The following is a 24,736-nucleotide window of genomic DNA, read 5'->3' as shown; positions in this document are numbered from 1 at the left end:
TTTTAAAAAACTTTTTTTTTAATAATATTTTTATATTAATAGAAACAGATGTTCAAGGGTTTTAAAGCACCCCTAAAAATATTTTTTGTTCAAAAACCTTTTAAATTCAGTGTTACTTTATCATATAGAACACATTAAGGTTGTTTTTTTAACATCTTCGCCTCCAACAAAGCTGCAAGCAGTCACTATTAGAGTTGGGAGTTACTGGAAGAGAAAAGATGAAGTTTATAGAGCAAGATAACAATTGATAGATGACTTAAAAGATTGCAAATTATATGAATCAGGAAAGCAAGATAAAAGAAGCGAACTCCAAAGAACCGATGTCAGAGGGAAAAAACTAGACAAAAGAAGGTTTTTGGAACACTTGGGAACAGTCACAGTAAAAGGATGAGACACAGTAAAAGGATGAGACGAGTAACAAGAAAGAAAGTGCCGAGTATGATAAAGAGATGCAACCTTAGCAGATGCTAATTTTGCAATGGATTTGGTATATGGTTTCCAAGAAAGATCGAAAGTAAAAGTTAATCCTAGAAGATGAAGAGTAGATCACTCATCGAGTACATTACCGTTCATAAATATAGGAAAATCTAAATTATATCGATAGCGATTAGTTTAAAAAAATTGTGTTTTATCTGAATTAAAGTTCACCAGCCACTGTACGTCCCATGCTGTAGCAGAAGTGAGATCCTTTTCAAGCTTAAATGCCCCCTCCAAGCCATCAGAGAGTGTTGGCCTTTATCAAGACAAGAATAAATGGTAGTATTATCAGCAAACAATGCCACCTTAGATGTAAAAATATCCAGAAGATCATTAATGTAAGTTAAAAAGAGTATAGGCCAGGGATAGAATCTTGAGGAACCCTTTTAGTTACAGGATATTAAGAAGAGTACTGTCCATCAAGGACAACTTTTATACCTTATCAAAAGCTTTAGAAATGTCAAGAGCGATAGCCTTGACCTTTATCAAAAGCTTTAGAAATGTCAAGAGCGATAGCCTTAACCTTTCCTCTATCTTGGTCAATTTGATCGCAAATAACATCAAAAAGAGTACAGTCTTAAGATGAAGGTGAGCGATATAGAACAAAGAGAAAGGCGATAGAGTGAAGTGGTACTAAATGAAAGCACATAGGTGAATATTCGGTGGATTCAAACCTCGTACATGTATATATACAATATCAGTCATGGACAGGAAAGGCTTGTGATCTTGACCAAGCATTTATTATTATTATTTTTTATTGAAACTTGACTACGACTCTTTTGATAATTAAAAACGCGCTGAAAAAAACTGATAAAGGAAAAAAATTATAAACAGGCTAAACTACACAAAAAAGAAAGAAATCTTAACAAAAGAGAAATTTTTGTTTTTGAAAAAAGTTTGGTTATTAAACTTATATGTGTATTTTATATATTATATATTTACTTGTTATGTTTAATTTATTATATTTCATTTATTTTTGATATTTTATTTATTATAAGTTATATTTTAGATATTATTTTTTATTTTTTAATAAAACTATTTGAATATTTTGTTCAAAAAATAAAACTATTGATTAATTTACATTTATAATGTCCTATTATTTTTTAAACTTTCGTGGAAAAACCACTCATTAATACTTTTCTAAAGTATGCTATTTTAAAAAACAGTTTTCCTTATGAAGAGGTGCTTCTCAAAATTGACACACATGGCAGATTAAACTTTTTTTCTTATGCGCAGCACAAACAAGGCTGCAGTTAGTAAACTTGCAAAAAATAAGAAATAAATAGACGTATCTTTTAAAGGCGATTGTTATCCTCTCCATCAGCATTATTGGAAAAATATCATGAATACCATATTTGTTGAAATCAATCCTTGTCCATTACTTGAGCAAAAATTGGAGTTTAAATTGCTTTGTTCGACCAATATTCGTCCTGCATATCTTTGCGGACTCTGCCATTAGTCAAAGTATCCCTAGCCTTTTTCTTAGTTTAAACAGACACATCTTTCCACTCAACAGATACACTATCTCTAAATAACTGAATTTTTTGCGTGGTAGCGATTTATTTTTGTCACCATATATTCAAATAAATCGCCCCCAATAAGTAGCTGAAGCACATCAACTCTCAGAATTGTTTGGCATAACAGAAACTCCACTTTTTCCTATGAATTGCTCAATTATAGGCCTATTTTCATTTTTGACCGGTCTAGTACTTCATAACTTTCTTCAGAGTCACTAGATGGTATTGACAAGATTCTGCTTCTTTTTACTCAAAACAATCCCTCGTCACTTTTGCTACCTAAGTCAGGAAACTGCGCATCACTTGATATTTGCAATAAATTATTGGCAAAGACATCACTATCACTATCTGAATCCATTATAAAATCAAATTTTGTAGCAAAATCAAGAAAGATTACCGTTCTGATCAACTCACTGAATAATTGGCCAATGTAACATAAATATGTTTTTTTTTTTTGTTTTTTTTTAAACATCTTCGCTTCCAACAAGGCTGCAAGCAGCCACTAATTAAAGTTGGAAGTTACTGTAAGAGAAAAGATGAAGATTGTAGAGCAAGATAACGATTGACGGACGATTTAAAAGATTGCAAATTATATGAATCAGGAAAGCAAGATGAAGGAAGCGAATTCCAAAGAACTGATGTTCGAGGAAAAAAACTAGACGAATAAGCGTTTTTGGAGCACTTAGGAACAGTCACAGAAAAAAGATCACACTTAATTAAATGACGAGTAACACAAGAATGAATTATAGTAAATGGCATAAGAGACGCTAGCTCTTTAGAGCAGTGCCCATTATAGTATTTGTAGAAAAGAGAAAGAGAAGCAACATTACGACGATGTGATAATGGTTGGAGGTTGGCTGCAAGAGCAGGTCCAACTATGTTTACAATGCGTTTTTGCACCTTGTCTAAAAGAGAAAGGGCATCATTAGAAGATCCGCCCCAGATATGGCAACAGTATTCCATACAAGGCCGGATTTGAGATTTATAGAGATAGAGAATAGAATCCAGAGTAAGAAAGTGGCGAGCTCGATAAAGAGATCCAACCTTAGCAGATGCTAATTTTGCAACCGATTTGATATATGGTTTCCAAGAAAGATTGGAAGTAAGAGTTAATCCTAGAAGATGAAGAGTAGGTGACTCATCAAGTACATCACCATTCATAAATATAGGAAGATCTAAATTATTGCGATAACGATTGGCTGAAAAAAATTGAGTTTTATCTGAATTAAAGTTCACCAGCCACTGTGAGCCCCATGCTGTAGCAGAAGTGAGATCCTTTTCAAGCTCAAATGCCCCCTCCAGGCAATCAGAGGGTGTTGGTTTCTTATCACGACAAGAATAAATGGTAGTATCATCAGCAAACAATGCCACCTTAGATGTGAGAATATCTGGAAGATCGTTAATGTAAAATAAAAAAAGTATAGGGCCAAGGATAGAACCTTGAGGAACCCCTGAAGTTACAGAATAAGAAGAAGAGTGTTGTCCATCGAGGACAACTTTTATGCTACGATTGGAAAGGAAGGATTCAATGATCTTAAAGATGTTGCCGGATACACCATAAGAAGAAAGCTTATGGAGAAGACCAGCATGCCAAACTTTATCAAACGCTTTTGAAATGTCAAGAGCGATAGCCTTAACCTCTCCACCTTCATCTAATGCACGATAAAACCTGTCAGTTATTACTGTTAGCAAATCAGCTGTAGAACGAGAAGATCGAAATCCATATTGATGGTCAGAAAGTAAGTTATTAGATTCAAGATGAGAAATTAAGTGTTTGTTAATTAAAGATTCAAAAACCTTAATTATGATAGGAAGAAGACTTATGGGACGGTAGTTAGACGAATCAGATCGCTCCCTAGAATTTTTGAAGATAGGGATAACAGATGCGGCTTTCCAGCAGGCTGGAAAATAAGACTCTGATAAGCACTTGTTGAATAGTTTTGAGAGTATAGACGACAGCTCTGGAGAACACTTCTGCAAGACAATAACAGGTATGTTGTCTGGGCCACAAGCTGTAGAAGAGTCTAGGCAGGAGATCACTTTAGATACAGATGCTGGAGTGATATGAATGTCAAGCAATGGATCAACCTGTTTGTTGGCAATATCAGGTAGAACGCAATTAGTGGAATCAAGAGATGATATTGATGAAAAGTTTTTAGCAAACAGTTCGGCTTTGTCTTTAGGTGAGGTGACAAAGTCTGAACCATACAAGAGAGGTGGAATTATAGATTTGCCCTTATTATTGATATTATTAAAGATTCTCCAGAAGTCACGAGAGCCTAATTTTTGAGATGAGATACGAGATTTCATAACTTGAGAATAGCGGGTTTTGGCGTTAGACAAAACCTTTTTACAGTTGTTTCTAGCAATAATAAACAGACGTCTGTTTTTAGAGAATTGTTTTGCTGATAAATATGGAAGTAACGGTTTCGATTGGCAATCGCAGCAGCACAGTGTGAGGAAAACCATGGAGGAGAGTGAGGCTTGACCTGGAATCGTCGAGAGGGAATAAAAGATTCCATGCCAGCCTGAATCCACGAAGTTATGTAAGAAGCACATTTCTCGACAGGAAGACAAAAGATTTCTACCCAAGGGCCATCACAAAGAAAATCACGGAAAGAATCCCAGTCAGCTTTACTGTAGTTGTAAGAGGTTCGATAATAGGGGTATTCAGGTGATGAAGAAGAATGAGATATTAGTTTTAAAGAGATCAAACTGTGATCAGAAGCACCTAAGGGTGAATGTGGAGAAACTGAGCACTGACTAGGATCAGAAACAAGACATAAGTCGAGTAGAGAAGGTAAATGATTAGGGTTGTCAGACAACCGAGTTTGAAAGTTGACTATTTGAGTTAGGGATTGAGAAAGGCAAAAGTTGTGGGCTTTAATGCCTGCAGAGTCACTGACACTAGAGCCAAGCCATTCAGAGTGTTAAGCATTAAAGTCACCGACAACAACTATATTAGCTGATGGATAAAGAGAGAGGGCTTGGTCAATATGATCAGAAATAACATCAAAAAGAGTGCATTCTTGAGATGAAGGAGAGCGATATAGAACAAAGAGAAAGGCAATAGAGTGAAGTGGTGCTAAACGAAAGCACATGAAAGAATAGTCTGTGGATTCAAACCTAGTTTCACGACAAACAGGTGAATTCTTACGAATGTAAATGCCCAGGCCAAGCATGTGACTATTGGAGTCTTTACGAATCAGAGGAAGATAACCATCAACACTAAGATCACAAGATGAGACAGCCGAACTCAAATTAGTCTCACAAAGAGCAAGTAGGTCTGGTGAACTTTGCAAGAGATAAGACTCAACAGAAGAAAAGTTACTTTGAAGACTACGAATATTAGTGAATGATAGGTTTAGAGAACTTGGTGATGATGATGTTTTTTTGTGTTTAATAGTTTTTGGTACTTTATTCATTTTTAAATTAGATTGAAGAACTTGACTCAAAGCATAGATAGTACTCAGAACACCGTTTAATAGCCCAAGCAATTGCCTCATTACTACTAATAAACCCTAAGCCGTAACAAAGGGCTCCAAATGTGGCCTCCGCAATGCACACCTAAAGTACAAACAGGGACACCATCCATGCGCAACATGGCACTGTTAATACTTTGATATTTTTCAGCTGTTGATGGAATCAGCCTCTCTGAGAGCTACCACAGAGTTCGGGAAACCTGACTACCAGCCGGCCTCAGAACCATAAAACTAAGTTTTAGAGCTGTACCCTCATAAGGAGATAATAGAATGAATAGCCTTGTCATAAAAACAGTGACACAAGCAAACCCATGCATTGAGTCAAGAAGATCCAGCATTCAACATCCTAAACTGGAAACAATGTATTAAAAATACATCTGCGCCAGCCTAATAGATGAAGAAGGGGTGCAAGGCTGGTCAACAGATAGAATCTGTTTACCCCTTTAAATCTTTGCCTAGGAGGCCTTCTACAAGACAGTAGCTGGGTGCATTTAACATCTGCCCAAGATGAGTATTTTTATCGAGACACCATCTCTAGCCTTTACTCAACCAAGAGCCCCAAGGCAGGGGGTGTTTTAAATCGGAGTTGGCATCTCCTAGCCTTTGCCTAAAAAGGCGTATCCTACAAGGCAGCAGGACATGGAGCAGATTGTACTGGGTTACATGTTACCAGTAGCAGGATAACCTGATCTGACATGTACCTGGACATGTCAGGATAACCTGATCTGACATATGTTCATGACATATATCCTGATATCCTGATATATGTTATATATCATATATCAGGATATATGTCATGTATCAGGATATCCTGATATATGTCATATATCAGGATATCCTGATATATGTCATATATCCTGATATATGTCATATATCAGGATATCCTGATATATGACATATGTTCAGGATATCCTGATATCCTGATATGACATATATCAGGATAACCTGATCTGACATATGTCAAATACTCAGATATATGTCATATCTGACATATATCTGAGTATCTATACAATTAATCAAAATGACAATAAAAGTTTGAAATAAATCAGTAATTATTATAAGAGTAATTACAACTTTTATGTCTACATGTCTCGTAATGTATAGCGTGGTGTCTATCCAATGCTTTTTCAGAAGAATTATGTAATATTGCATAAATCAGACAATAAATAAGAGGAATACAAACAAAAAAAAGCGTGTAACCTTTTGTCGAGTTAAGAAAATAAACAAATGGTTATTGAAAGAAATAAAATAATAAAAGGTAAAGAGTGATGAGTAAATAAATATGCTTTATAGGCTATTAGTGCAACACCAAACAATGGTCTAGAAGACTGTCAATAAAAATCTGACGAGAAATATTTTATAGATGCTGAAAAACATATATTAGATCGTATTATATTTTCTAGTGTTGTGACCAAAACTAAAAATTATAACTAACTTAACTAAAAAAACCGTAACTAAAATTACCCAACTAACTTTTTAGTCTAACTAAAATTAATCGACTAACTTTTTAGTCTAACTAAATTTAGTCGACTAACTTTTTAGTCTAACTAAATTTAGTCGACTAACTTTTAGTCTAAATAAATTTAGTCGACTAACATTTTAGTCTAACTAAGTTTAGTCGACTAACTTTTTAGTCTAACTAAATTTAGTCGACTAACTTTTTAGCGTAACTAAAATTAGTCGATTAAAACAAGCTTCAGTACCAAAAACTGAATAACCTATGAAACCATAAAATTTTCACACACGATGGCACATTATTGTGGCAGTTGAATGTCCCAAATATGGTTCATAGGGGCACGTCAAATCAAATTCGTAACGTATTAAATCAACTTTGATTATTAGAATTTTGTCCCAGCTCTGAGACAACTACCAATGCGGTTGTTGCAACTGTTTATAAACACCCATTGGGCACGGAATCTAAGAAAGGCACCCTTTGAACGTTTAATTAACATTCTGCAGTTTAATTTAACATCTAATTCGGGGTTGGGAAAGCCAACTTGTTGGGGGAATTTTTGTTCTCACGCTCCAATCACCGCAATTTTTTTGAGAAACATTTTCATTTGACTTAATAACATTCTTGAGTTATGAGTTCGCACGATGCCTTAAAGTGTCATATCTGAAACATCTAAAAAATCCTGCCCACGCCGCTGGTAAAGCAGTATACGAAAAATAAAATTTTTGCAAGAATCACAAGCGAAAAGAAACTTGCTAATCGGCACATTTCAAAAGAAGATTTTTGAAACCTACCGAAAGGACTCAGTTAAAAAATAATATCAGTTTTTTACTTCATAAAAATTTGCATGCGCGATAATTGACACTTATGAGTAATGAGCATTTAATTACTTAGTTCATTAAACGGATTTTTTTAAATGGAACATTTCAATCTTGTTTTTATGACGAATTTCAAGTTTTCTTCCGTAAGTGACCGTTCTTCAAGTGGATTTATCGAAAATTTTCCTTTCGAAATAAATTTTTTGATCATTATTTGAAAAAACAAACTAGTAAAAATTTAATATGTTGCTATACTGAAGATAAAGTTTCATTACAAACAGTTTGATATATACAGATATTTTATTTTCACATTTCTTGCAGTTAGGCGAATAAACTTCCTTTATAGATTTCGAAACGAAGTTATTAAAAGCGCTTATTTCTCAAGTGCTACTTCCGAAAGTGAAGCTTTTGGAAGTTTTGAAAGAGCGGGTATGACACTCACTATCTAATACAATGGAACTATAAGAGATGGACGTGCAACCTATTGTTTTACATCAAAGAGGCCGCAGAAATCAGCGAGCCATGCGAGTTTCCGACAAACTCTAAATTTTCACCCGTCAACAAAAAAATCTATTAAAATGGCTGCCCTTTGTTTTTAAACAGAAACTCTGATCACGTGGTATTAGTTTAAATTTTATAGCATTTGTTTAATAAGACTGTTCAGGATAAGTAACTACTTCACGTGTTGACAAATTACTAAACAAATTACACCAAGGAAAAGGAAATCAGTTGTCGGCACGAACAGATTTTCATCATTTTTCCAAGATAAACATTTGTAAATTTGGGAACTTTTTTCGTGTAAACAAAGTTCCATCAATAATAAAATAGATCTGTAAAGATAATTTTAAAATGACTAAAAAAAGTAAAGCGAAAAGTAAAAATGCTTAAATAAAATTTTTAGTCAAGGTCTGGTTTCATGCAACTCCTTGGTCCTTCATTCACCAGCCTTAGTTTTGTGTATTTTTTGAGTATTGTTTCCGATATGTCGCCATTTTTTGCCTCGACTACTCTATAAGCTCCATAATATATATTCCACTGAGCATTGTTTTTTAGTAGGTGTATTTTCTAATGGGCTTTTTTATAACTCGTTTGATAATGCGAAACCTTTTAAAAAGTTATTCAAGTTTATAATCATCTTGCAAAATGTAGCCAGATATTTCATGTTTTTGTATTTCATATTTTATATACTATTTCATTTGTCATAAAAGGCACATAATAATCCATTTGTTTTTGTCAAATAAAAATTAGTTTATATATAGCTGGTAAATCATGCTATGTTAATATTAAATACTTAGTTATTCTTGCGGTTTGTCATAAATTGGCTTTGCTAAATTCTTTAAAACTGTGACAAATAATTTTTTTCTTTATTGTATTTATATTCATTTTATGTATGAGTTATTTATCCTTAACTGTATATATTTCTGTTGTTAAACATAAAAATAAAAAATTCTATAATATTCATAAACAATAAGTCTACAGCAATATACTAGATGGTGTAGTTCCCTGGACATGAAACCAATATTCTCTAAGAAGCTACAAAACTAGTTGATATTTTGTATTATTTGTTATATCTCTAGTTATACATGTACTAAAGTAGTTAAGTAAATGATCTCAATTTCTATATTATTATCAGTGTTATTTCTTAAAATATAAGGAATATCTAGCTGTATAAAATTAAACTTAAAATCTGATTCTATTGTAGCCATTCTTGACGATTTTTTTAATATTCAAATAAACATATGTAACTTATATCATTGTATAGAGCTTGACTTGACTTAAAAAATGAGGGGTCATTCGGCCTTTAAAGTTAAGCAGATCTAAAGTTATTGAATTTTGTGTAGTGCAATAATTGATGATTTTTTGACAAAAGGTATAGGGCTTGAGTATGGAAAATTTGCATTGTTATGGCAACGAAAATTTGCATTATGTCACGCAAAATCAAAACAAAAAACGTCATAAAATATGCGAAGGAAGATTATATATATACATAATTTCTATATACAAATCCTTACAACCTATTCTTCAAGAAAACATAAATAAATACTTGTTATAAAAAGAGGAAAGAATAAACTTGCAATTTCCACCTGGACACTTTTAAAAAACACTTTTTTTTTTCTATAAAAATAAACCTTGAAGTTTTGAAACGCTAAGAACTAAAAATTTATGTATAAAAGTTAAAAAGTGTGCACATTCCATTTGATTCGTCATCCCTTTTTTAATGTATACGGAAAGTTTTATAAAAATTGGATGTGTTTTGGTACTAAGGAATCCTAACCTCTAAAAGCTTTGTTTTAAAAAAATGTTCCCGCTTCGAGCTTTTTTCTTAAAAGTGGTATTAAGATATGGATAAAATTTAAATGAAGCCATATAAACCATAGTACTTTCTATATATGACTGGAAAGAGGTTGAGTAACACTAATTGATGCAAAAAACCTTTAGGTATTTGCTTAAGCATACAAAAAGACATAAGAGAGTAAAGTTCATGAAAGTTATGTGTTTTTTTTCAAACGTCAAATGTTTTTCGTTGAGCCGTGGAATCGCTATCTATTGCTGTTATCTTGAATAACTAAAAGGAAGTTGATGTAACTGGTTAGACGAGACCAAAAGTTTTCAACGAATCCGACTGACTTTATAATTTAATTTCTATTGTTTAAAACAAAAGATTTGTAACAATGCGCAATGAGCATGGTTCGCAAAAAAAAAAAAAGTAGGCTGCACGTCCATCTCTTATAGGTCATACTATTACCGATATTTAGTTTGATCATTCGCCAAATTAAGATGTTATAATAATTATTAGCAAATCTCAGCAATCGAGTTTTATATTTTTATACTCAACAAGTATAATTTTTAATCGGCAAATATTCTTACGGCAGTTTTCAACTTACCACCTCCCCCCGCCCTGTATACTAGCGAATTTACTTAGTCTCTAAATATTTAATTTCATATCAGCGATAAGAAGTACCAATTTATTAACGCTAACTTCCATCATTTTTCTCAACAAGCTTGTCATTTAATGCGAAAGCTTATATATGCAACGCAATATACGGACAAATAAGCACAGAATTGCGCTTAAATTGGTTGGCGTATTTAGGTTATGTTTGTTACAATTTAAGTACATTTAAGCTTCGGCAATTTATCTATTCTAAAATGCATACCAAATGTTAAACGTATTAATAGAGTGTTTAAAATGCAAAACATTTAATAGCATTTACCGAGATGCTCATCGTCCGCATTTAAAAATGCAACCTCCGCAATTAAATCGTGTAAAACTGTAAAATAAGATAAACCTTCAGTTAAATGGCAGCGGTCGCTTTATCAAACCAGAAAATTTCTTATCACTTTTTAATTACTTAAAAAATGCTGAATATCTATCATTTTAAAGTACATTTTCACTTTTTGTTAAAAAAAAATTAAGTTACAATATATTTTTCCCAAAATAATGTTTTTTTTTTGTATCAAAAATTTAATTTTTAGTTGTATATAAACTCATTTAATTATATTAAATATGGCTGTATACTAGGCAGCAGCAATTTTTGGCTTTAAATTGCTTCAAGCTGGAGTAGATTGTTTGTTAGAAAATAAGAGTTTTAGCGTGAAAAGTAAGATCTAAAGTTAACTAGAAGCAATTTTATTTAAAAAGTAAGTTTGAAATATCAACTTAAATGAACCGCATTTAAGACGCCATTTTTTGTAGAATTATAAAGAAAAGGTAAGGTTAATGAAATCATTCATTATGAAATATAAACTTGGATGGGTCATAATTAATACATGAAAATGTAAAATACATTTACAAATGTAAAAAAACTTAAATTTAAATAACATAGAATCGGGAAGACTTGCTACGTTCATATTTTGCACTTAGTTTTATAGTCTAATTAAGCAATTGGTTTTTCTAAAAAAAAATTGAAAATCAGATTATGATATTTTGCAAAAAATTGCGATAATTGTAGCCTGGAAACATAAAAGCCCCCAAGTTTTTGGGGTCCCCCCCTGTCCCAAACATGAGAGCAACAACTTTATAAAATCATTTTTTAAACATGTTGCAACCTTGTTTGATTGTTTTTAAAACAAAACAGTTTAAGTTCTAAATTTAAGAGTTTTTATTTAAGAACAATAAAATAAATTCAAAAATAATTATTACAACAAGATATTTTCGTATTACATTGATTAAATTGCACCAATTTTAAACCAAATTAAAAAATTCCAAATTTTCGTACAAAAACATCAACATTTGAAAACATTCAGCCGTCATCCTGTTTCGCTTAGCATACAAATTGTTTAATGCATCAGAAAAAAGGCGCTCACTTGGTGCACTGGTAGCAGGTGTACATAAAATTATCGTTGAAATGCAATACAATATTGGAAAAACATATTGATTTTGATGCCAAAACTCTAAAATATTTTGTTCGTGCACTGACAATCTTATATATTCACTGATTTCTTTTTTTAAATCTAAGGTTACATTTTTGTCACAATCATCTTCTTCATCCTCAAATGACAACTTAAATTTTTTTGATTCCTTTGTTACCTTTTTAATTGGAATTATTTCACCAACTCTTTTTGAGAGATAAAAATCTGACAAAAATTCTTTCACAATTTTTAAATATTTCTTTTTTTCGTACTTTTCAAAGAATTGAAAACTTTTATAATTTGGATCCAAAAAAGTGGCACACAATAAAAAGGAATTATTCTCTAATTCATATGAATCTTTGTAAGTTTGTAAAGATTCTAACAAATGTGATTTCAATATTACAATTAAAGGAGGAGTTTCACTTTTATTCTTACTCAGCTGCTTCTCAAGGTACTTTATACTTGGAATAATTAAAGAACACGTTGCATACCTATCGCCAGATAGTAAAACACTTACTTGATTAAAGCTTAATAAAGCATTTAGCGTTTCTTTTAAGTTAACCATTTCATCTTCATCGAGTAAATATTTTCTCATATCTTTGCATTGTTGTTTTGAATTAAAGATATCTTTTATGTAGGAGTAAAGCTTTAGCATTCGCTCTGCCATGAGAAACGTAGAGTGCCAACGAGTTTTCACATCTTGAATCAAATGAAGTATGTGATTTTTTTCGACACCTTGTTGTGTTTGACTTTCCTCTAATAAATCATTAAGTTGAGAAGAATGATTGAAGGATGTAACAATTTTACTGCACTTAGTTAATGTTCTTGCAATGAAAAAGAATTTAGACGAACTTTTTCACCTTCTTCAACTAAATCTATGACATTTTTAACAACTAATTGCAAAACATGTCCCATGCATCTTATTGGTTGAATGTTTAAACAAACTTTTAAAGAATTTAGACAGTTGCGTACATTACTGGCGTTGTCTGATACTATACTCATTATTTTATCATCTACTTTAAACTTTTCTACGATTTTTAGCAAAGCCTCTTTTAAATTATCTGCATCATGGCGGCCATTAAGGTATGCAAAGCCCAAACAAAAACTGATGAAATTTGTTTTGTCAGAAATGAAATGTTTAGTTGCAGATATATAACTATAGTTTTGACAGGACGTCCATCCGTCAGTAGTAATAGATAAAACTTTAATTGATAATAATTTTGATTTCAAAAGTTCAACTTTTTCTCAATATGAATCAGTTAAAAGAGATCTTAACTTTTTTCGGCAAGGCACTTTATACTTTGGATTTAAACACAAAACAAATTCTTTAAATGCACTACTTTCTACCAACATAAATGGAAGACAACAGGCAATAATGAAAATTAAAAGAGCTCTATCAATCTTATCGCTAACTTCTTTTGACAAGCCACTCATAGTTTTTTTTTTTTTCGGCGTTATTATTTTGTGATCATGTTCAAGATGGTAATCTAATATACTCTTTGATGTTTTACAAGAGTACTTTTTAGGTCTGTTACTATTACATTGATTACATATCCATTTTGATGTTTCCTCCTTGATCAAGTAATATTCGTATGTAGTTTTAGCTGCTTCTTCAATGGACTGAGCATCAAGTTCAATTTCTGTTTGACCGGATGAAAAACTTGAACTTGTTTCGCTATCGTTATGATCTGCAGGGTTTTGTTCATCTATAGTCTTTCTTTTATCCAATCTTTTCTTCGTCAGATTCATCAAATCAGATATTGGAGCAGCATATTCAATTGGAGAAAACGTATTATTTTTCGACATAGTTTAAAAATGCAATTTCTTAAAGTAAATTTAAATATAAATTTGAGAATAACGGTTTATCTAATATATAGCGGGAAACCATTACTTTAAGGTGTCAGTTAAGACATTCCTTAAATTTTGTTGTGTTGAGAAATTATATGAACGTAATATGAATTAAGACAAATAAATCAACTTAAAGACATTCATTAAAATTTATTATTTTCAAGAAATTTAAAATACGTAATATAATTTGTGACAATTAGGTAATAAAAATGTTTTGTTTGTATCTAGTATTGCCCCACATTTTCTTTCATTGAATTAAATAAAAATTGGTTTGTTAGTAGAACAACTCCGCCAAAAACAGCTGATATTTTATACCGAATACATAATTAGTTATTAGCATTTTAATAATAATTAAAAAAATAATAATAATTGAGAGTTGAACAAGATATATATTCAATTACACAATATAGAAATAATAAAAAACATTAATTGCGTAACAAATTGTTACGCAATTAATGTTTTTTATTATTTCTATATTGTGTAATTGTTACTAACAACTACAATCATATTGTCGTCACTGTAAAAACTGCGTTTTATGAGTGTAGAACAAAATAAATTAGGTATTATTACCTCAAAAAATGATTGCTGGTATTATATAAAAGAAATCCGATAAAGCTTCTGCATACAACACATTTCAAAAATATGGCACCATTTTTTTTTTCTAATAGTTTATGGTTCATTTTAATTAGAAATTGATAAAATCCAGATTTAAACCGCTTTTCATTGAAAGTTAAAACAAGTACTTAGTAATAAGGGGGAGTAATTGGATACAGTTTTTTTACTATTACAAAACTCCAAGTGTATATCTCGCAAACTTAAGAAAAAAAAATTTTCTCGAAAAACTCTGAAAATCAACTTTGAAAAAGATGCCATGGAGATCTAAATTGTAACTTACAGCAATTTGTTGTTAAAAAAATGGCGCTCAAACCACTTCACAACTAACACATAACAAGATTTTAAAAAAGTATTTTTTGGGTAAAAGTAACAATATATTTTTCGCAAATTAAAAACTTAGTCGACTAAATTTAGTCTAACTAAAAAGTTAGTCGACGAATTTTAGTTACGCTAAAAAGTTAGTCGACTAAATTTAGTTAGACTAAAAAGTTAGTCGACTAAATTTAGTTAGACTAAAAAGTTAGTCGACTAAATTTAGTTAGACTAAAAAATTAGTGGACTAAACTTAGTTAGACTAAAAAGTTAGTCGACTAATTTATTTACGCTAAAATGTTGGTCGACTAATTTTAGTTACGCTAAAAAGTTAGTCGACTGAATTTAGTTAGACGAAAAAGTTAGTCGACTAAACTTAGACTAAAAAGTTAGTCGATTAATTTATTTACGCTAAAAAGTTAGTCGACTAAATTTAGTTAGACTAAAAAGTTAGTCGACTAAATTTTGTTAGACTAAAAAGTTAGTCGACTAAATTTTGTTAGACTAAAAAGTTAGTCGACTAAATTTAGTTAGACTAAAAAGTTAGTCGACTAAATTCAGTTAGACTAAAAAGTTAGTCGACTAATTTTAGTTAGACTAAAAAGTTAGTCGACTAAGTTTAGTTAGACTAAAACTAACCTTAACTCCCACCCCTAATATTTTCCTTAAACGCTCATACATGCATGCAACACTAGAGCTTTATCCCTCTCTAAAGTTGGTCTCGATTAGCCGATAGTATTCCTTTAATTATAAGTTTTTTACCTAGGATTTTTTTTTTTTGCTACATGATGGTTTTAAATTGTTAAAAAGGATTGATTTATTTGTGGCTTTATTTTTTTTTTTGAAAAACCAATTAGTTTTTTTTTATTTGAGTACCCGCTTAAAAAGTGTTAAGAATACAAATTGACTTTAAAAAAATTACATTCATCATTTAAAATAAAAATACTTTTGAAATAAATAAAAAATTTATTTAATATTCTATGATAATTTATTTAATAGCATTTTAAGACTATGTTTAAAAGCGTTTAGCTTAGTGTAAACAAATTTTTTTAGAAAGTTTATGTAGCATAATATGCTGAAAACATAACTTTGTTATCTTTTCGACTATTAAATTTATGGATTCATCAAAAAGTTTATTAAAAAAATTGCTTTCATGATTGTTTATAAAATTAATTGTACAAATTGTTATAAAAACATTTATATTCATCGTAAAAAATACACTTTTTAACAATATAATATCTTTCAATAATTTAAATGTCTTTTATAGTATACAATCTTTAAAAGCAATTTCTCGCTTTATTACCTTCTACTTTATTTAGTATGTTTTTTAAACATTTTCAAAAATCTAAAAAGTCGTGGTTAAGTTGGCTCAAAAGAAAAGAAATCTATGGTCAGGAACACCCCTTTCCTGTCCACGACTGTATATATATTAGTATGGTCTAAATTTTACACATTATTTAAAATGCAGACTCCACAACCCTAAATGTGTTCTATATAATAAAATAATACTAGAATTAAAATTTTTTTGAAAAAAAACATTTTTTTAGGAGTAGCTAAAGCCTCATAACAGCTATAGCCTGTTAAGACCCATGATATACTTTTGAAGAACTTTTTTTCAAGAAAAAAAGTTCTTCAAAAGTATATCATGGGCCTCCACAGAAGCGAAATTTTATAAAAATTTCAAAAACAGTTATTATAAAAAGCATATACATATATATATATATATATATATATATATATATATATATATATATATATATATATATATTTGTGTGTGTGTGTGTGTTTATGTGTATGTGTGTGTATGTATATATGTATGTATGTATGTATGTATGTATGTATGTATGTATAAAATTCAGTTAATAAAACAAAAATATAGTTTAATAATAAGAACAATATAAAGCAATAAAAATTAATTGTGCTAATTTAAAAATCAGTTAGTTTTGTTCAAAACCTCTAGATAATCTAAGTATTGTTTTTTATCACATGTAGAGTACCTAATCTAAAAATATTAATAGAAATAATAACAGTTAAAGTTTTTTTTTGATATTTTGGAAACATTAGAAATATATATATTTATTTGCCTTTCTATCTTTTTAATTTCTAATTTTAGGTTCGATTTATAGATATTAATTATGCAAAAGCAGCAAAAAGAATTGATATTAAAAAGTTAAAAGGAACCATGTGGAAAATGATAAAGAAAGACGCAAGTTCAGAAAAGGTAAGATTTAGGTTTTATGCTGGTTGTATTAATTTTTTGTATTAAATATTTAGAGATTATAAATATTTGAGAAATATTGGCAGTTCAAGACATAAGTTTATTGAAATTTTAGTCTTTCAAAATCCATTCTGGCTGATCAAATTTGAACGGTAACAACTGCAGTCAAACTTCTATTATAATAAATTCATTTAAAAAATAGAAAGTTAAAGTTATTACATTTGCACCAAAATTATAGTGAATGAGCAAAAATACTTTTTATTTTTTTTTTGTGGAGTTCAATATAAATATTTGCAAAAATACCAAATAAACATTGTTTATGTAATTCCATTGTGGAACAAACATTGTTTTGAGGCTATAACAATCTTTAGTTTGAATCGAAATGTAGGTGAATAATAAAAAATACATCAAGTTTATGATTGGTGGGGTAAACATTGATTTGAGATCATCAATTTTTTCATGTCTTAAAATTACTTTATTTAAAAAAGTATTTTAATATTTAAAACTTTTTAAAATGGCTGCTTATTTCAGCACACCATTAAGTACTGGAATAACCAAAAAATAACTAGAGATTTAAAAAAAAAAATTCATTCTTTGGTTAAGGTTTACAATGTTATCATGAATGCTTAGAGAAACATTATATCAGTATATTTTTTCAATTTAAATTTGCCATGATGCTTTTAAAGTAACTACAGGTCTTCAAAAAAATCTCTCCTCAGTTTAAAAAATTAAAATAGTTTCTATTTTCTACAACCAAACCTAACTGAGTTTAAACTGCATCTGGAAGTTTAGTTACAAGCACTTTATTCTATTTTTCACCCTATTCTATTCTCATTTGAACAAGGTAATATATAAAACTTTAAAACTTGATTAGAGAGGGTTAGTGGTGTTAAATTTCAACAAGTTTTAAAATTCTTGAATGCATTTATAAGCTTTATAAAACTATTTCCTATTTATTTATTAACTAAAGAAACTCTAGATGAAGAATTAGAAGCATAGTGTGCGACCTTAGTGGTAAAATATATGTGGAAAAGAGGCAAGTTAAGACCAACAAATCAAGATAAGTTCATGTTAACAAAAACATATCTTTACCCTGATTTTAACATCAAAGAATCAAGATTTTCAGTCAGATTATATTCAATTTGCAGAGTTTTAAGTTAATGTTAGCAACCACATGAATATTAAACTCAGAAGACCATCAAAAGGTTGTGAGAGTCCTAGTGAAACACCATGCATCACTCTAAGCAGGAAACATGTAACACAAGTTGGTATTTATGCCAGCTTACAAAACGAAATGACAAGTATTTAAGTAACAAAAAAATAAAATTTATATTCAACGAAATACTAGTTACCAAGAGTATTTTTTAAAGCTATAACTTTCACACACTCCTTAGGTTAGCCAATGAGTGTGTGTGGTTCTTAAAAAATTTTTTGTTTCTTAATTTCAAACAAGTTTGTAGTTTTTACTACTTGATGTATTATCCAAGTAAAGATTTATTTCATTTTTTTTTTTGTGTGCTAATATTTTAAAACAAGCGTTACATAAAAGCACTAGCATTAAAGCTCACATATTGTGCTAAAAACAAAATTTACAAATTTAGATGAGATAAGAGAATGAATGTCAAGTATAGGGATACGTTTAAGATTTTTTAAAGTTTAGTTACTAAAGATATTGCAAAAGCACTAAAGCAGATAATAAAAAAAGGAAATTATGTATGGGTTTGTTTTTCTTTTTCAGGAAAATAACGATAAGTACAATATCCCAAAACCGAACATAAGACAAGAAGAAGAAGTGTCTGGTGCCGAATTTTTTGAAGGAACGTATTCTTTTAAAGATATGTACAAAGCGTTACCTTCTGAAGTTTCAAGTAATATGGCTAAAAATCTCTCAACACCAATTGCATTTGTATGTTTGTTATACTTAGCGAATGAAAAGGTAAAGTTTTTTTACATTTTGTAACTTTTGTTGATTAATTTATTTTTTTTTGCTTTCAAACATTAAGTCAACATACTTTGGGTTTAGAATTTAAAGTTAACCGGAACAGATAACATGGACGATATAGTCATCGAAAGTGGTCAAACTTCTAATGCAAAATGTTAATATAATGCTTAAATTTTTTTGGGTAATTAATTTAAATAAACGGAAATATTTTTTATGAATGAAATAAAAGTAAATATATACATTTCAAGTTATAACGGATAAAATGTCTCTGATCAAAACATCTTTATGTTTTGTTTCTGTTATTAACAAATTTTATTTTTAAAAAGCTTTTATTTTATGTAAATCCTATGTAGTTAAATGTGCGTGTGTTCTATTGATTTCATAGTTGGAATATATAACTGACTTGGATTTTAATTTAAGTAATGTGAAAATATTCTGAATATTAAAGTAATAAATACTTGTCGGCTTTTTAATTTACTATAATTAAGCTATTTGTGTAAGACAATAAAATATTACTCGCTTTTAGCGTAAAAAAATGCAAAAACTTTTCTATAAGCAACGAAAAAAACTCCTAAAACGGAGATTAAAGATGTGTGCAGTATTTCAGATTTGCTTGAATTGCTAACAATAACAGGGCGTTGGTAAAATGCAGAAATTTTAAATGGGTAAAAGGAAAAGGTTTAGTGAATACATCAACTTATTTAGGTAGAACATGCGAAGGAGTAATGCTACATCGACTGAGTGTTTTCACTAAGATTAGAAAAAATTTCCCACATTTTACACGTTCAAAAATTCTCCTTTTGATATGCTATGATATTAGTTGGTCATTCACTGGTATGATCGCAGCACTTATGCTATATTTGACATTACCCATTGGCGTAGAATAAGAATAAGGTCTTTCAGCACATTGAAAAGAATTAAACCTATGGTGCTAGGCCGTTTGCGCTAGTCTTATAAGCTTTAGATACAAAAGAAGAAACTCAAATTTAAAAAACGTTTTAAACCAATTTGCAACTATGAATGCTAACATGTAGTATGACAGAAACCATGTAAGTAATATATACTTAAATATTACTTACATGGTTTCCATGTCATTAAATTAAAATTTTGATTAAGAATGCGATTTTTGTTTTCATGCATACTTTTTTTGTCAAGGTGGGGAGATTTTGACTCAGATTACGGGTCCTGAATAAAATTTTGTGGGGGAAAAAGTGATAATAATGGCGACCCAATCAAGACACTAAAATCTACTCTACAAGTTATCAACTGATCTAAGGAAACAAAATCTATAACCAAACTGAAATGGCTCCAAAACATCAAGGAGATCCAATAAATTTACAACTGGAACTAGCATTATCAAAAGTTGAACGACTCGGTCTGAAAGTGCGCATTGAAATATATCAACATACACTCATTGGACAGATTGAAACCATCTATCGAAGCAGAATTGTCTGATAACTTCAACTTAATTTAAAATATGGATGAGTTAGTAAGAGATGACGAAAATGCCGTCAATAAATAGACATCAAATAAACAAAACATCACAATTAATCCATATAATTCTGAAATAGTTGTTACATTCATGGAAGTTTACAAAAAGTACATGTACTTAAATAAAAACCTTGCAAAGAAAAGCTAATAAATATATCATTAATGCTAATAGTAATACTAATCGTCCACGGCAGTAAAAAAAGGAACATTAAAAGTTGAAGGAGTAGAAATAATAATAATGATAATAATAAAATTGGTTGTAGTCGTAATATAATAACAATACTATGATAAAAATAAAATCACAATAGTAAAAATTAAAATAATTACAATAATTATATATAGACTCATGCAATTATACACATACAAACACACATTACATTATACCTATACATTATTAACACATACTTATATCCCCCTGAGTTCAATACAGGCTGTATACAATAATTGTATACATACATAATATACACACACGTATATATAGATTCATATATACATACACACAAATATACGTATATCACAGCAAAGTTTTGACTTAATTGAAAAAACACCCCAAGAAGAAATTCCTGGACTTCCTTTTAATGCTGAGGGTTATGAAAAAGAAAAAACGGTTTTGAATTAAAATATATAACCACTTCTGAAATTTCACGGCAACATGGGCATGATATCATGGATCTTCCCTTTATTAAAAACATCAACGTGAATCAAATCATGACTTCTACAGAAAATTAAATGAAAGCGTAAATTCTCTGAAAACCTTAAACAAATTGGGAACAACAAAAAATTCTGGTACATGAAACTACGTTAAATAGGAAGCACAAACATCTGAAAAAACACTTCCTGCATAACGAGCTCAAAAATAATGGCTGTGTCTACTGCAGTTTGAAAAAACACTTCCTGCATAACGAGCTCAAAAATAATGGCTGTGTCTACTGCAGTTTGAAAAAACACTTCCTGCATAACGAGCTCAAAAATAATGGCTGTGTCTACTGCAGTTTGAAAAATCATCGCAGCGATTAATGTACGAGACTTCATTCAACACAGCAAAGGAAACTGTTTCTTAAAGAAAACCATTGATGCTTTAACAGCCCGTCAACAAACTACACAGTATTTCGACTGTCGATGTAAACTTTCTTGCTACCATTGTTAAGAAAAACATTATTCTTCCATACGCACAGGTGGTGGTAAAGAAGAATCAAAAAAGGATATCCTGATAGTTTGATTCGGAAGACGAACTATTCATCCAACAATTGTTGTGAATGCTGATAAGTATAAAGTGAGAGCGTAGATAATTTTTACAAATTATCTACGCTAATCAAGTACCTAAAATTAGAGCCAATAAAATGGGAATCGAAAAATATTAAAACAATGACTGAATTAGTTCACCAAAATTGACATAAAGCTTTACAAGTTGGAACGGAGCGTACTTACAGTACAACAAAATCCGATGATACCCATCCTAAAAAAGAAAAACAAACACTTAGACGGATTGCAATTATTTAAAGAAGATAGCTATGATAAACATAAAATTTATCTTATTATTTGTGCTGGCAATATTGCAAGAATAGAGTTGAATAGATATAGGATGAGAAATAATCGAGAAACCATTACCGAAGAAACCATATTTGGGTAAACGATTATGGGACCTGAACAAATTACTTCAGGCTGTTTATATTTTACAAAGTTAACCAACAGCTGCTTCTGAGAACTATACAGCTTGGATATACTTGGTCTACAGGACGAGAACGAACTCCAACGAGAAGGAATTTGAGCGAAGTATACAATAAATTTAAAAAGCAACAACAACTAGACTCCTCTTGTTTTTATTACACATAGCTGCCATAAAAAAAAGAATGTCAAGAATTGCATATTTTTTGGATGAGAGTATTGCAAAGTTGAAGTTTCAAGAAAATTTGAAAAGAAACCAAATGATTTTATTATTGTTATTGAATTATAGCGTCAATTCGATCCTATAATTCAATAACAGCTCAAATACAGAATAGTCGAGTTCGCACCAATCAAACCAGATGGAAAACGAATATTCTACATACTTCATTTCGCGGTGATAAAAAAAAATATTTCGAAATTACAAAGTTAAGGGTTGTCTTGCTTCTGCTAAAAAGCACTGATCACTCACTGATCATTACTTAACGATTATTTACATTACTGGTCCTCCATTACAGCCTCTACTTCTTAACGTTATTTTAAAAAACCGATTGTAATCTGTTTGTCTAATTAAAGACATTAAACAAGTCTTTCTACAAATAAGGGTTGATACCAAAGATTGTGTCATTTTCTGATTCTATTGGATAGCGTACTTAAGAGGTAAAGAAGTGATAACTCTAAGATTTACTCGAATCCCGTTTTGCTGTAAACCTAGCCCCTGTTATACTTGGAGGAGTAACCAAACAACAGTTAATGACATATGAAAAACAACACCTGCATTAAAAGACTGAAACTCATTAATCATATACGTTGATAATATGATTACTTGAGGAACTGATCTTGAATTTAATAAAATATTGAAACACACAGCATTTTTGTTTAAAAGGGAAAGTTTCCACCTTCACAAATGGCACTCAAACCTCACTGTATTAGAAACCAATGGCTCAGAAGATAATTGCCGTGAAGTTACCATTAATGAAAATAATAACTGTTACGCAAAAATGCTTAGTATGTTATGGGACAAAGACAATGACAGTTTGCTGGTGGATAGTAGGCCAACTCGCCAAACAGATATTACCAAAAGATCAGTTTTAGGAAGTTTGGCTAAAGTTTTTGATCCACTCGGTGTAACTTCCCTAAAAAAACTAAGAGAAAAACTAATATATTGACAAATCTGTGATCTACAGTATTCATGGAACAAACAAATTGCACCAAAGTAAGCAGAGTGCTTTTGAAAAATACTTTACCGGAATTATCACCGATACCAAGAAGTATAATAGTTTAAATCAGCTACTTAAATCAACATTTTAAATCAGCTAAATAAATCAACAATTTAAATCAGCTAATAAAAAGGAGTTGAAATCCATGGATATGGTGATGCAATAAATATGGCTGATGTAGTGCAATATATGTAGTAGTACATCAAGGTAGCCAAGTGACTCAAGGACTTCTAACGGCCAAATCGCGCATTTCTAAACGACCGTTATCTATTCCCCGACTTAAATTGACTGCAGAACTCATGGTAGCTACTGCTCTTACAAATCTTTGTTATTGATACTCGAAAATAGAAACATTCTTATTGGTACTAGAAAGACATCCAGTTATTAAGATATATGGTTACCTGAATAGCTATGTGACACTACATTGGATACTTAATGAAAATTGTAAATGGAAGCAATTTGTGTTTAAATCGCGTTTAAAAATGGTCGGATTATCTGGCCCTATTATTTGTCCCTACCAATCAAAATCCAGTTGATATTGGAAGCAGAGGAGTTAAAAATGCAAAACTACTTCAATTATGGTCAACCGCCCCCAATGGCTTACATAAAAGAGTGAGTGGCCACCCAATATAACCCATACACAAATGGAAGAAGTAATTAACGAAGTTATCCCCACTAAAACACATTCCCTTTAAAATTTAAAAGAATAATAGCATGAACCTTGAGAATTATTAACATTCTTAGAAGAAAAAAAAATGTCATGGTGTGTTATAAGTATTTGAACGTTGTAATGCTACCCAGAACCTAATCTAAATTGTTCAACACGAATTTGAAAAATCCGATAAAAATAAAGAAGATTCAGAAAGTTTGCGATTGCACAAAAACCATAGCGAATTATTGACTTCTTTGGGTTGAATCAAAGGCGAATACCCTATATTTTTTCCCTGCAAGCATCCCTTTACAAACTTAATTATTCGAGAAGCACATGCACAAACACGGCCGTGTGTGCGGCCGTGGCGCAGTGGCTAGAGCGCTTGCTTAATAAGCAGGAGATCCATGTTCAAAACGAGCCTTGAACATACGTTTTTACGCAAGTAAGCACGTTCGTTTTTCACTTTAAAACACACATGAGTACATTAAATTTGTATAATATAGAGTAAATATTTAAACATATTACTATATTATAACGCATAAGTTGTTTAATTGGTCTTCCGTGAAGCGGCTTTATTTGTCAAGGCTTGTGTTATTTATTACAATAGTTATCAATCAAATAAGTCAAATAAAATAATCATTTCTAAAAAGTTGTTACATTCAAGTACATTTTCAAATAA

General features: G+C 30.6%; 1 protein-coding gene across 1 annotated transcript in view; it reads left to right on the top strand.

Annotated features, from left to right (window-relative positions):
- The window catches only part of LOC101240344 (condensin complex subunit 2), a 55,878-nt gene extending 36,370 nt beyond the window's left edge, over positions 1-19,508 (top strand). The window contains exons 17-19 of the mRNA XM_065793705.1: positions 16,986-17,093; positions 18,829-19,026; positions 19,114-19,508. Coding sequence (XP_065649777.1) covers positions 16,986-17,093; positions 18,829-19,026; positions 19,114-19,191 — 384 coding nt within the window. The 3' untranslated portion in view covers positions 19,192-19,508. The remainder of the gene's footprint in view (positions 1-16,985; positions 17,094-18,828; positions 19,027-19,113) is intronic.
- The last annotated feature ends 5,228 nt before the right edge of the window (positions 19,509-24,736 follow it).

The sequence above is a fragment of the Hydra vulgaris genome, chromosome 03, assembly GCF_038396675.1.
Source record: "Hydra vulgaris chromosome 03, alternate assembly HydraT2T_AEP".
NCBI lineage: Eukaryota > Metazoa > Cnidaria > Hydrozoa > Anthoathecata > Hydridae > Hydra > Hydra vulgaris.
This window is presented reverse-complemented; position numbering and strand designations above follow the sequence as displayed.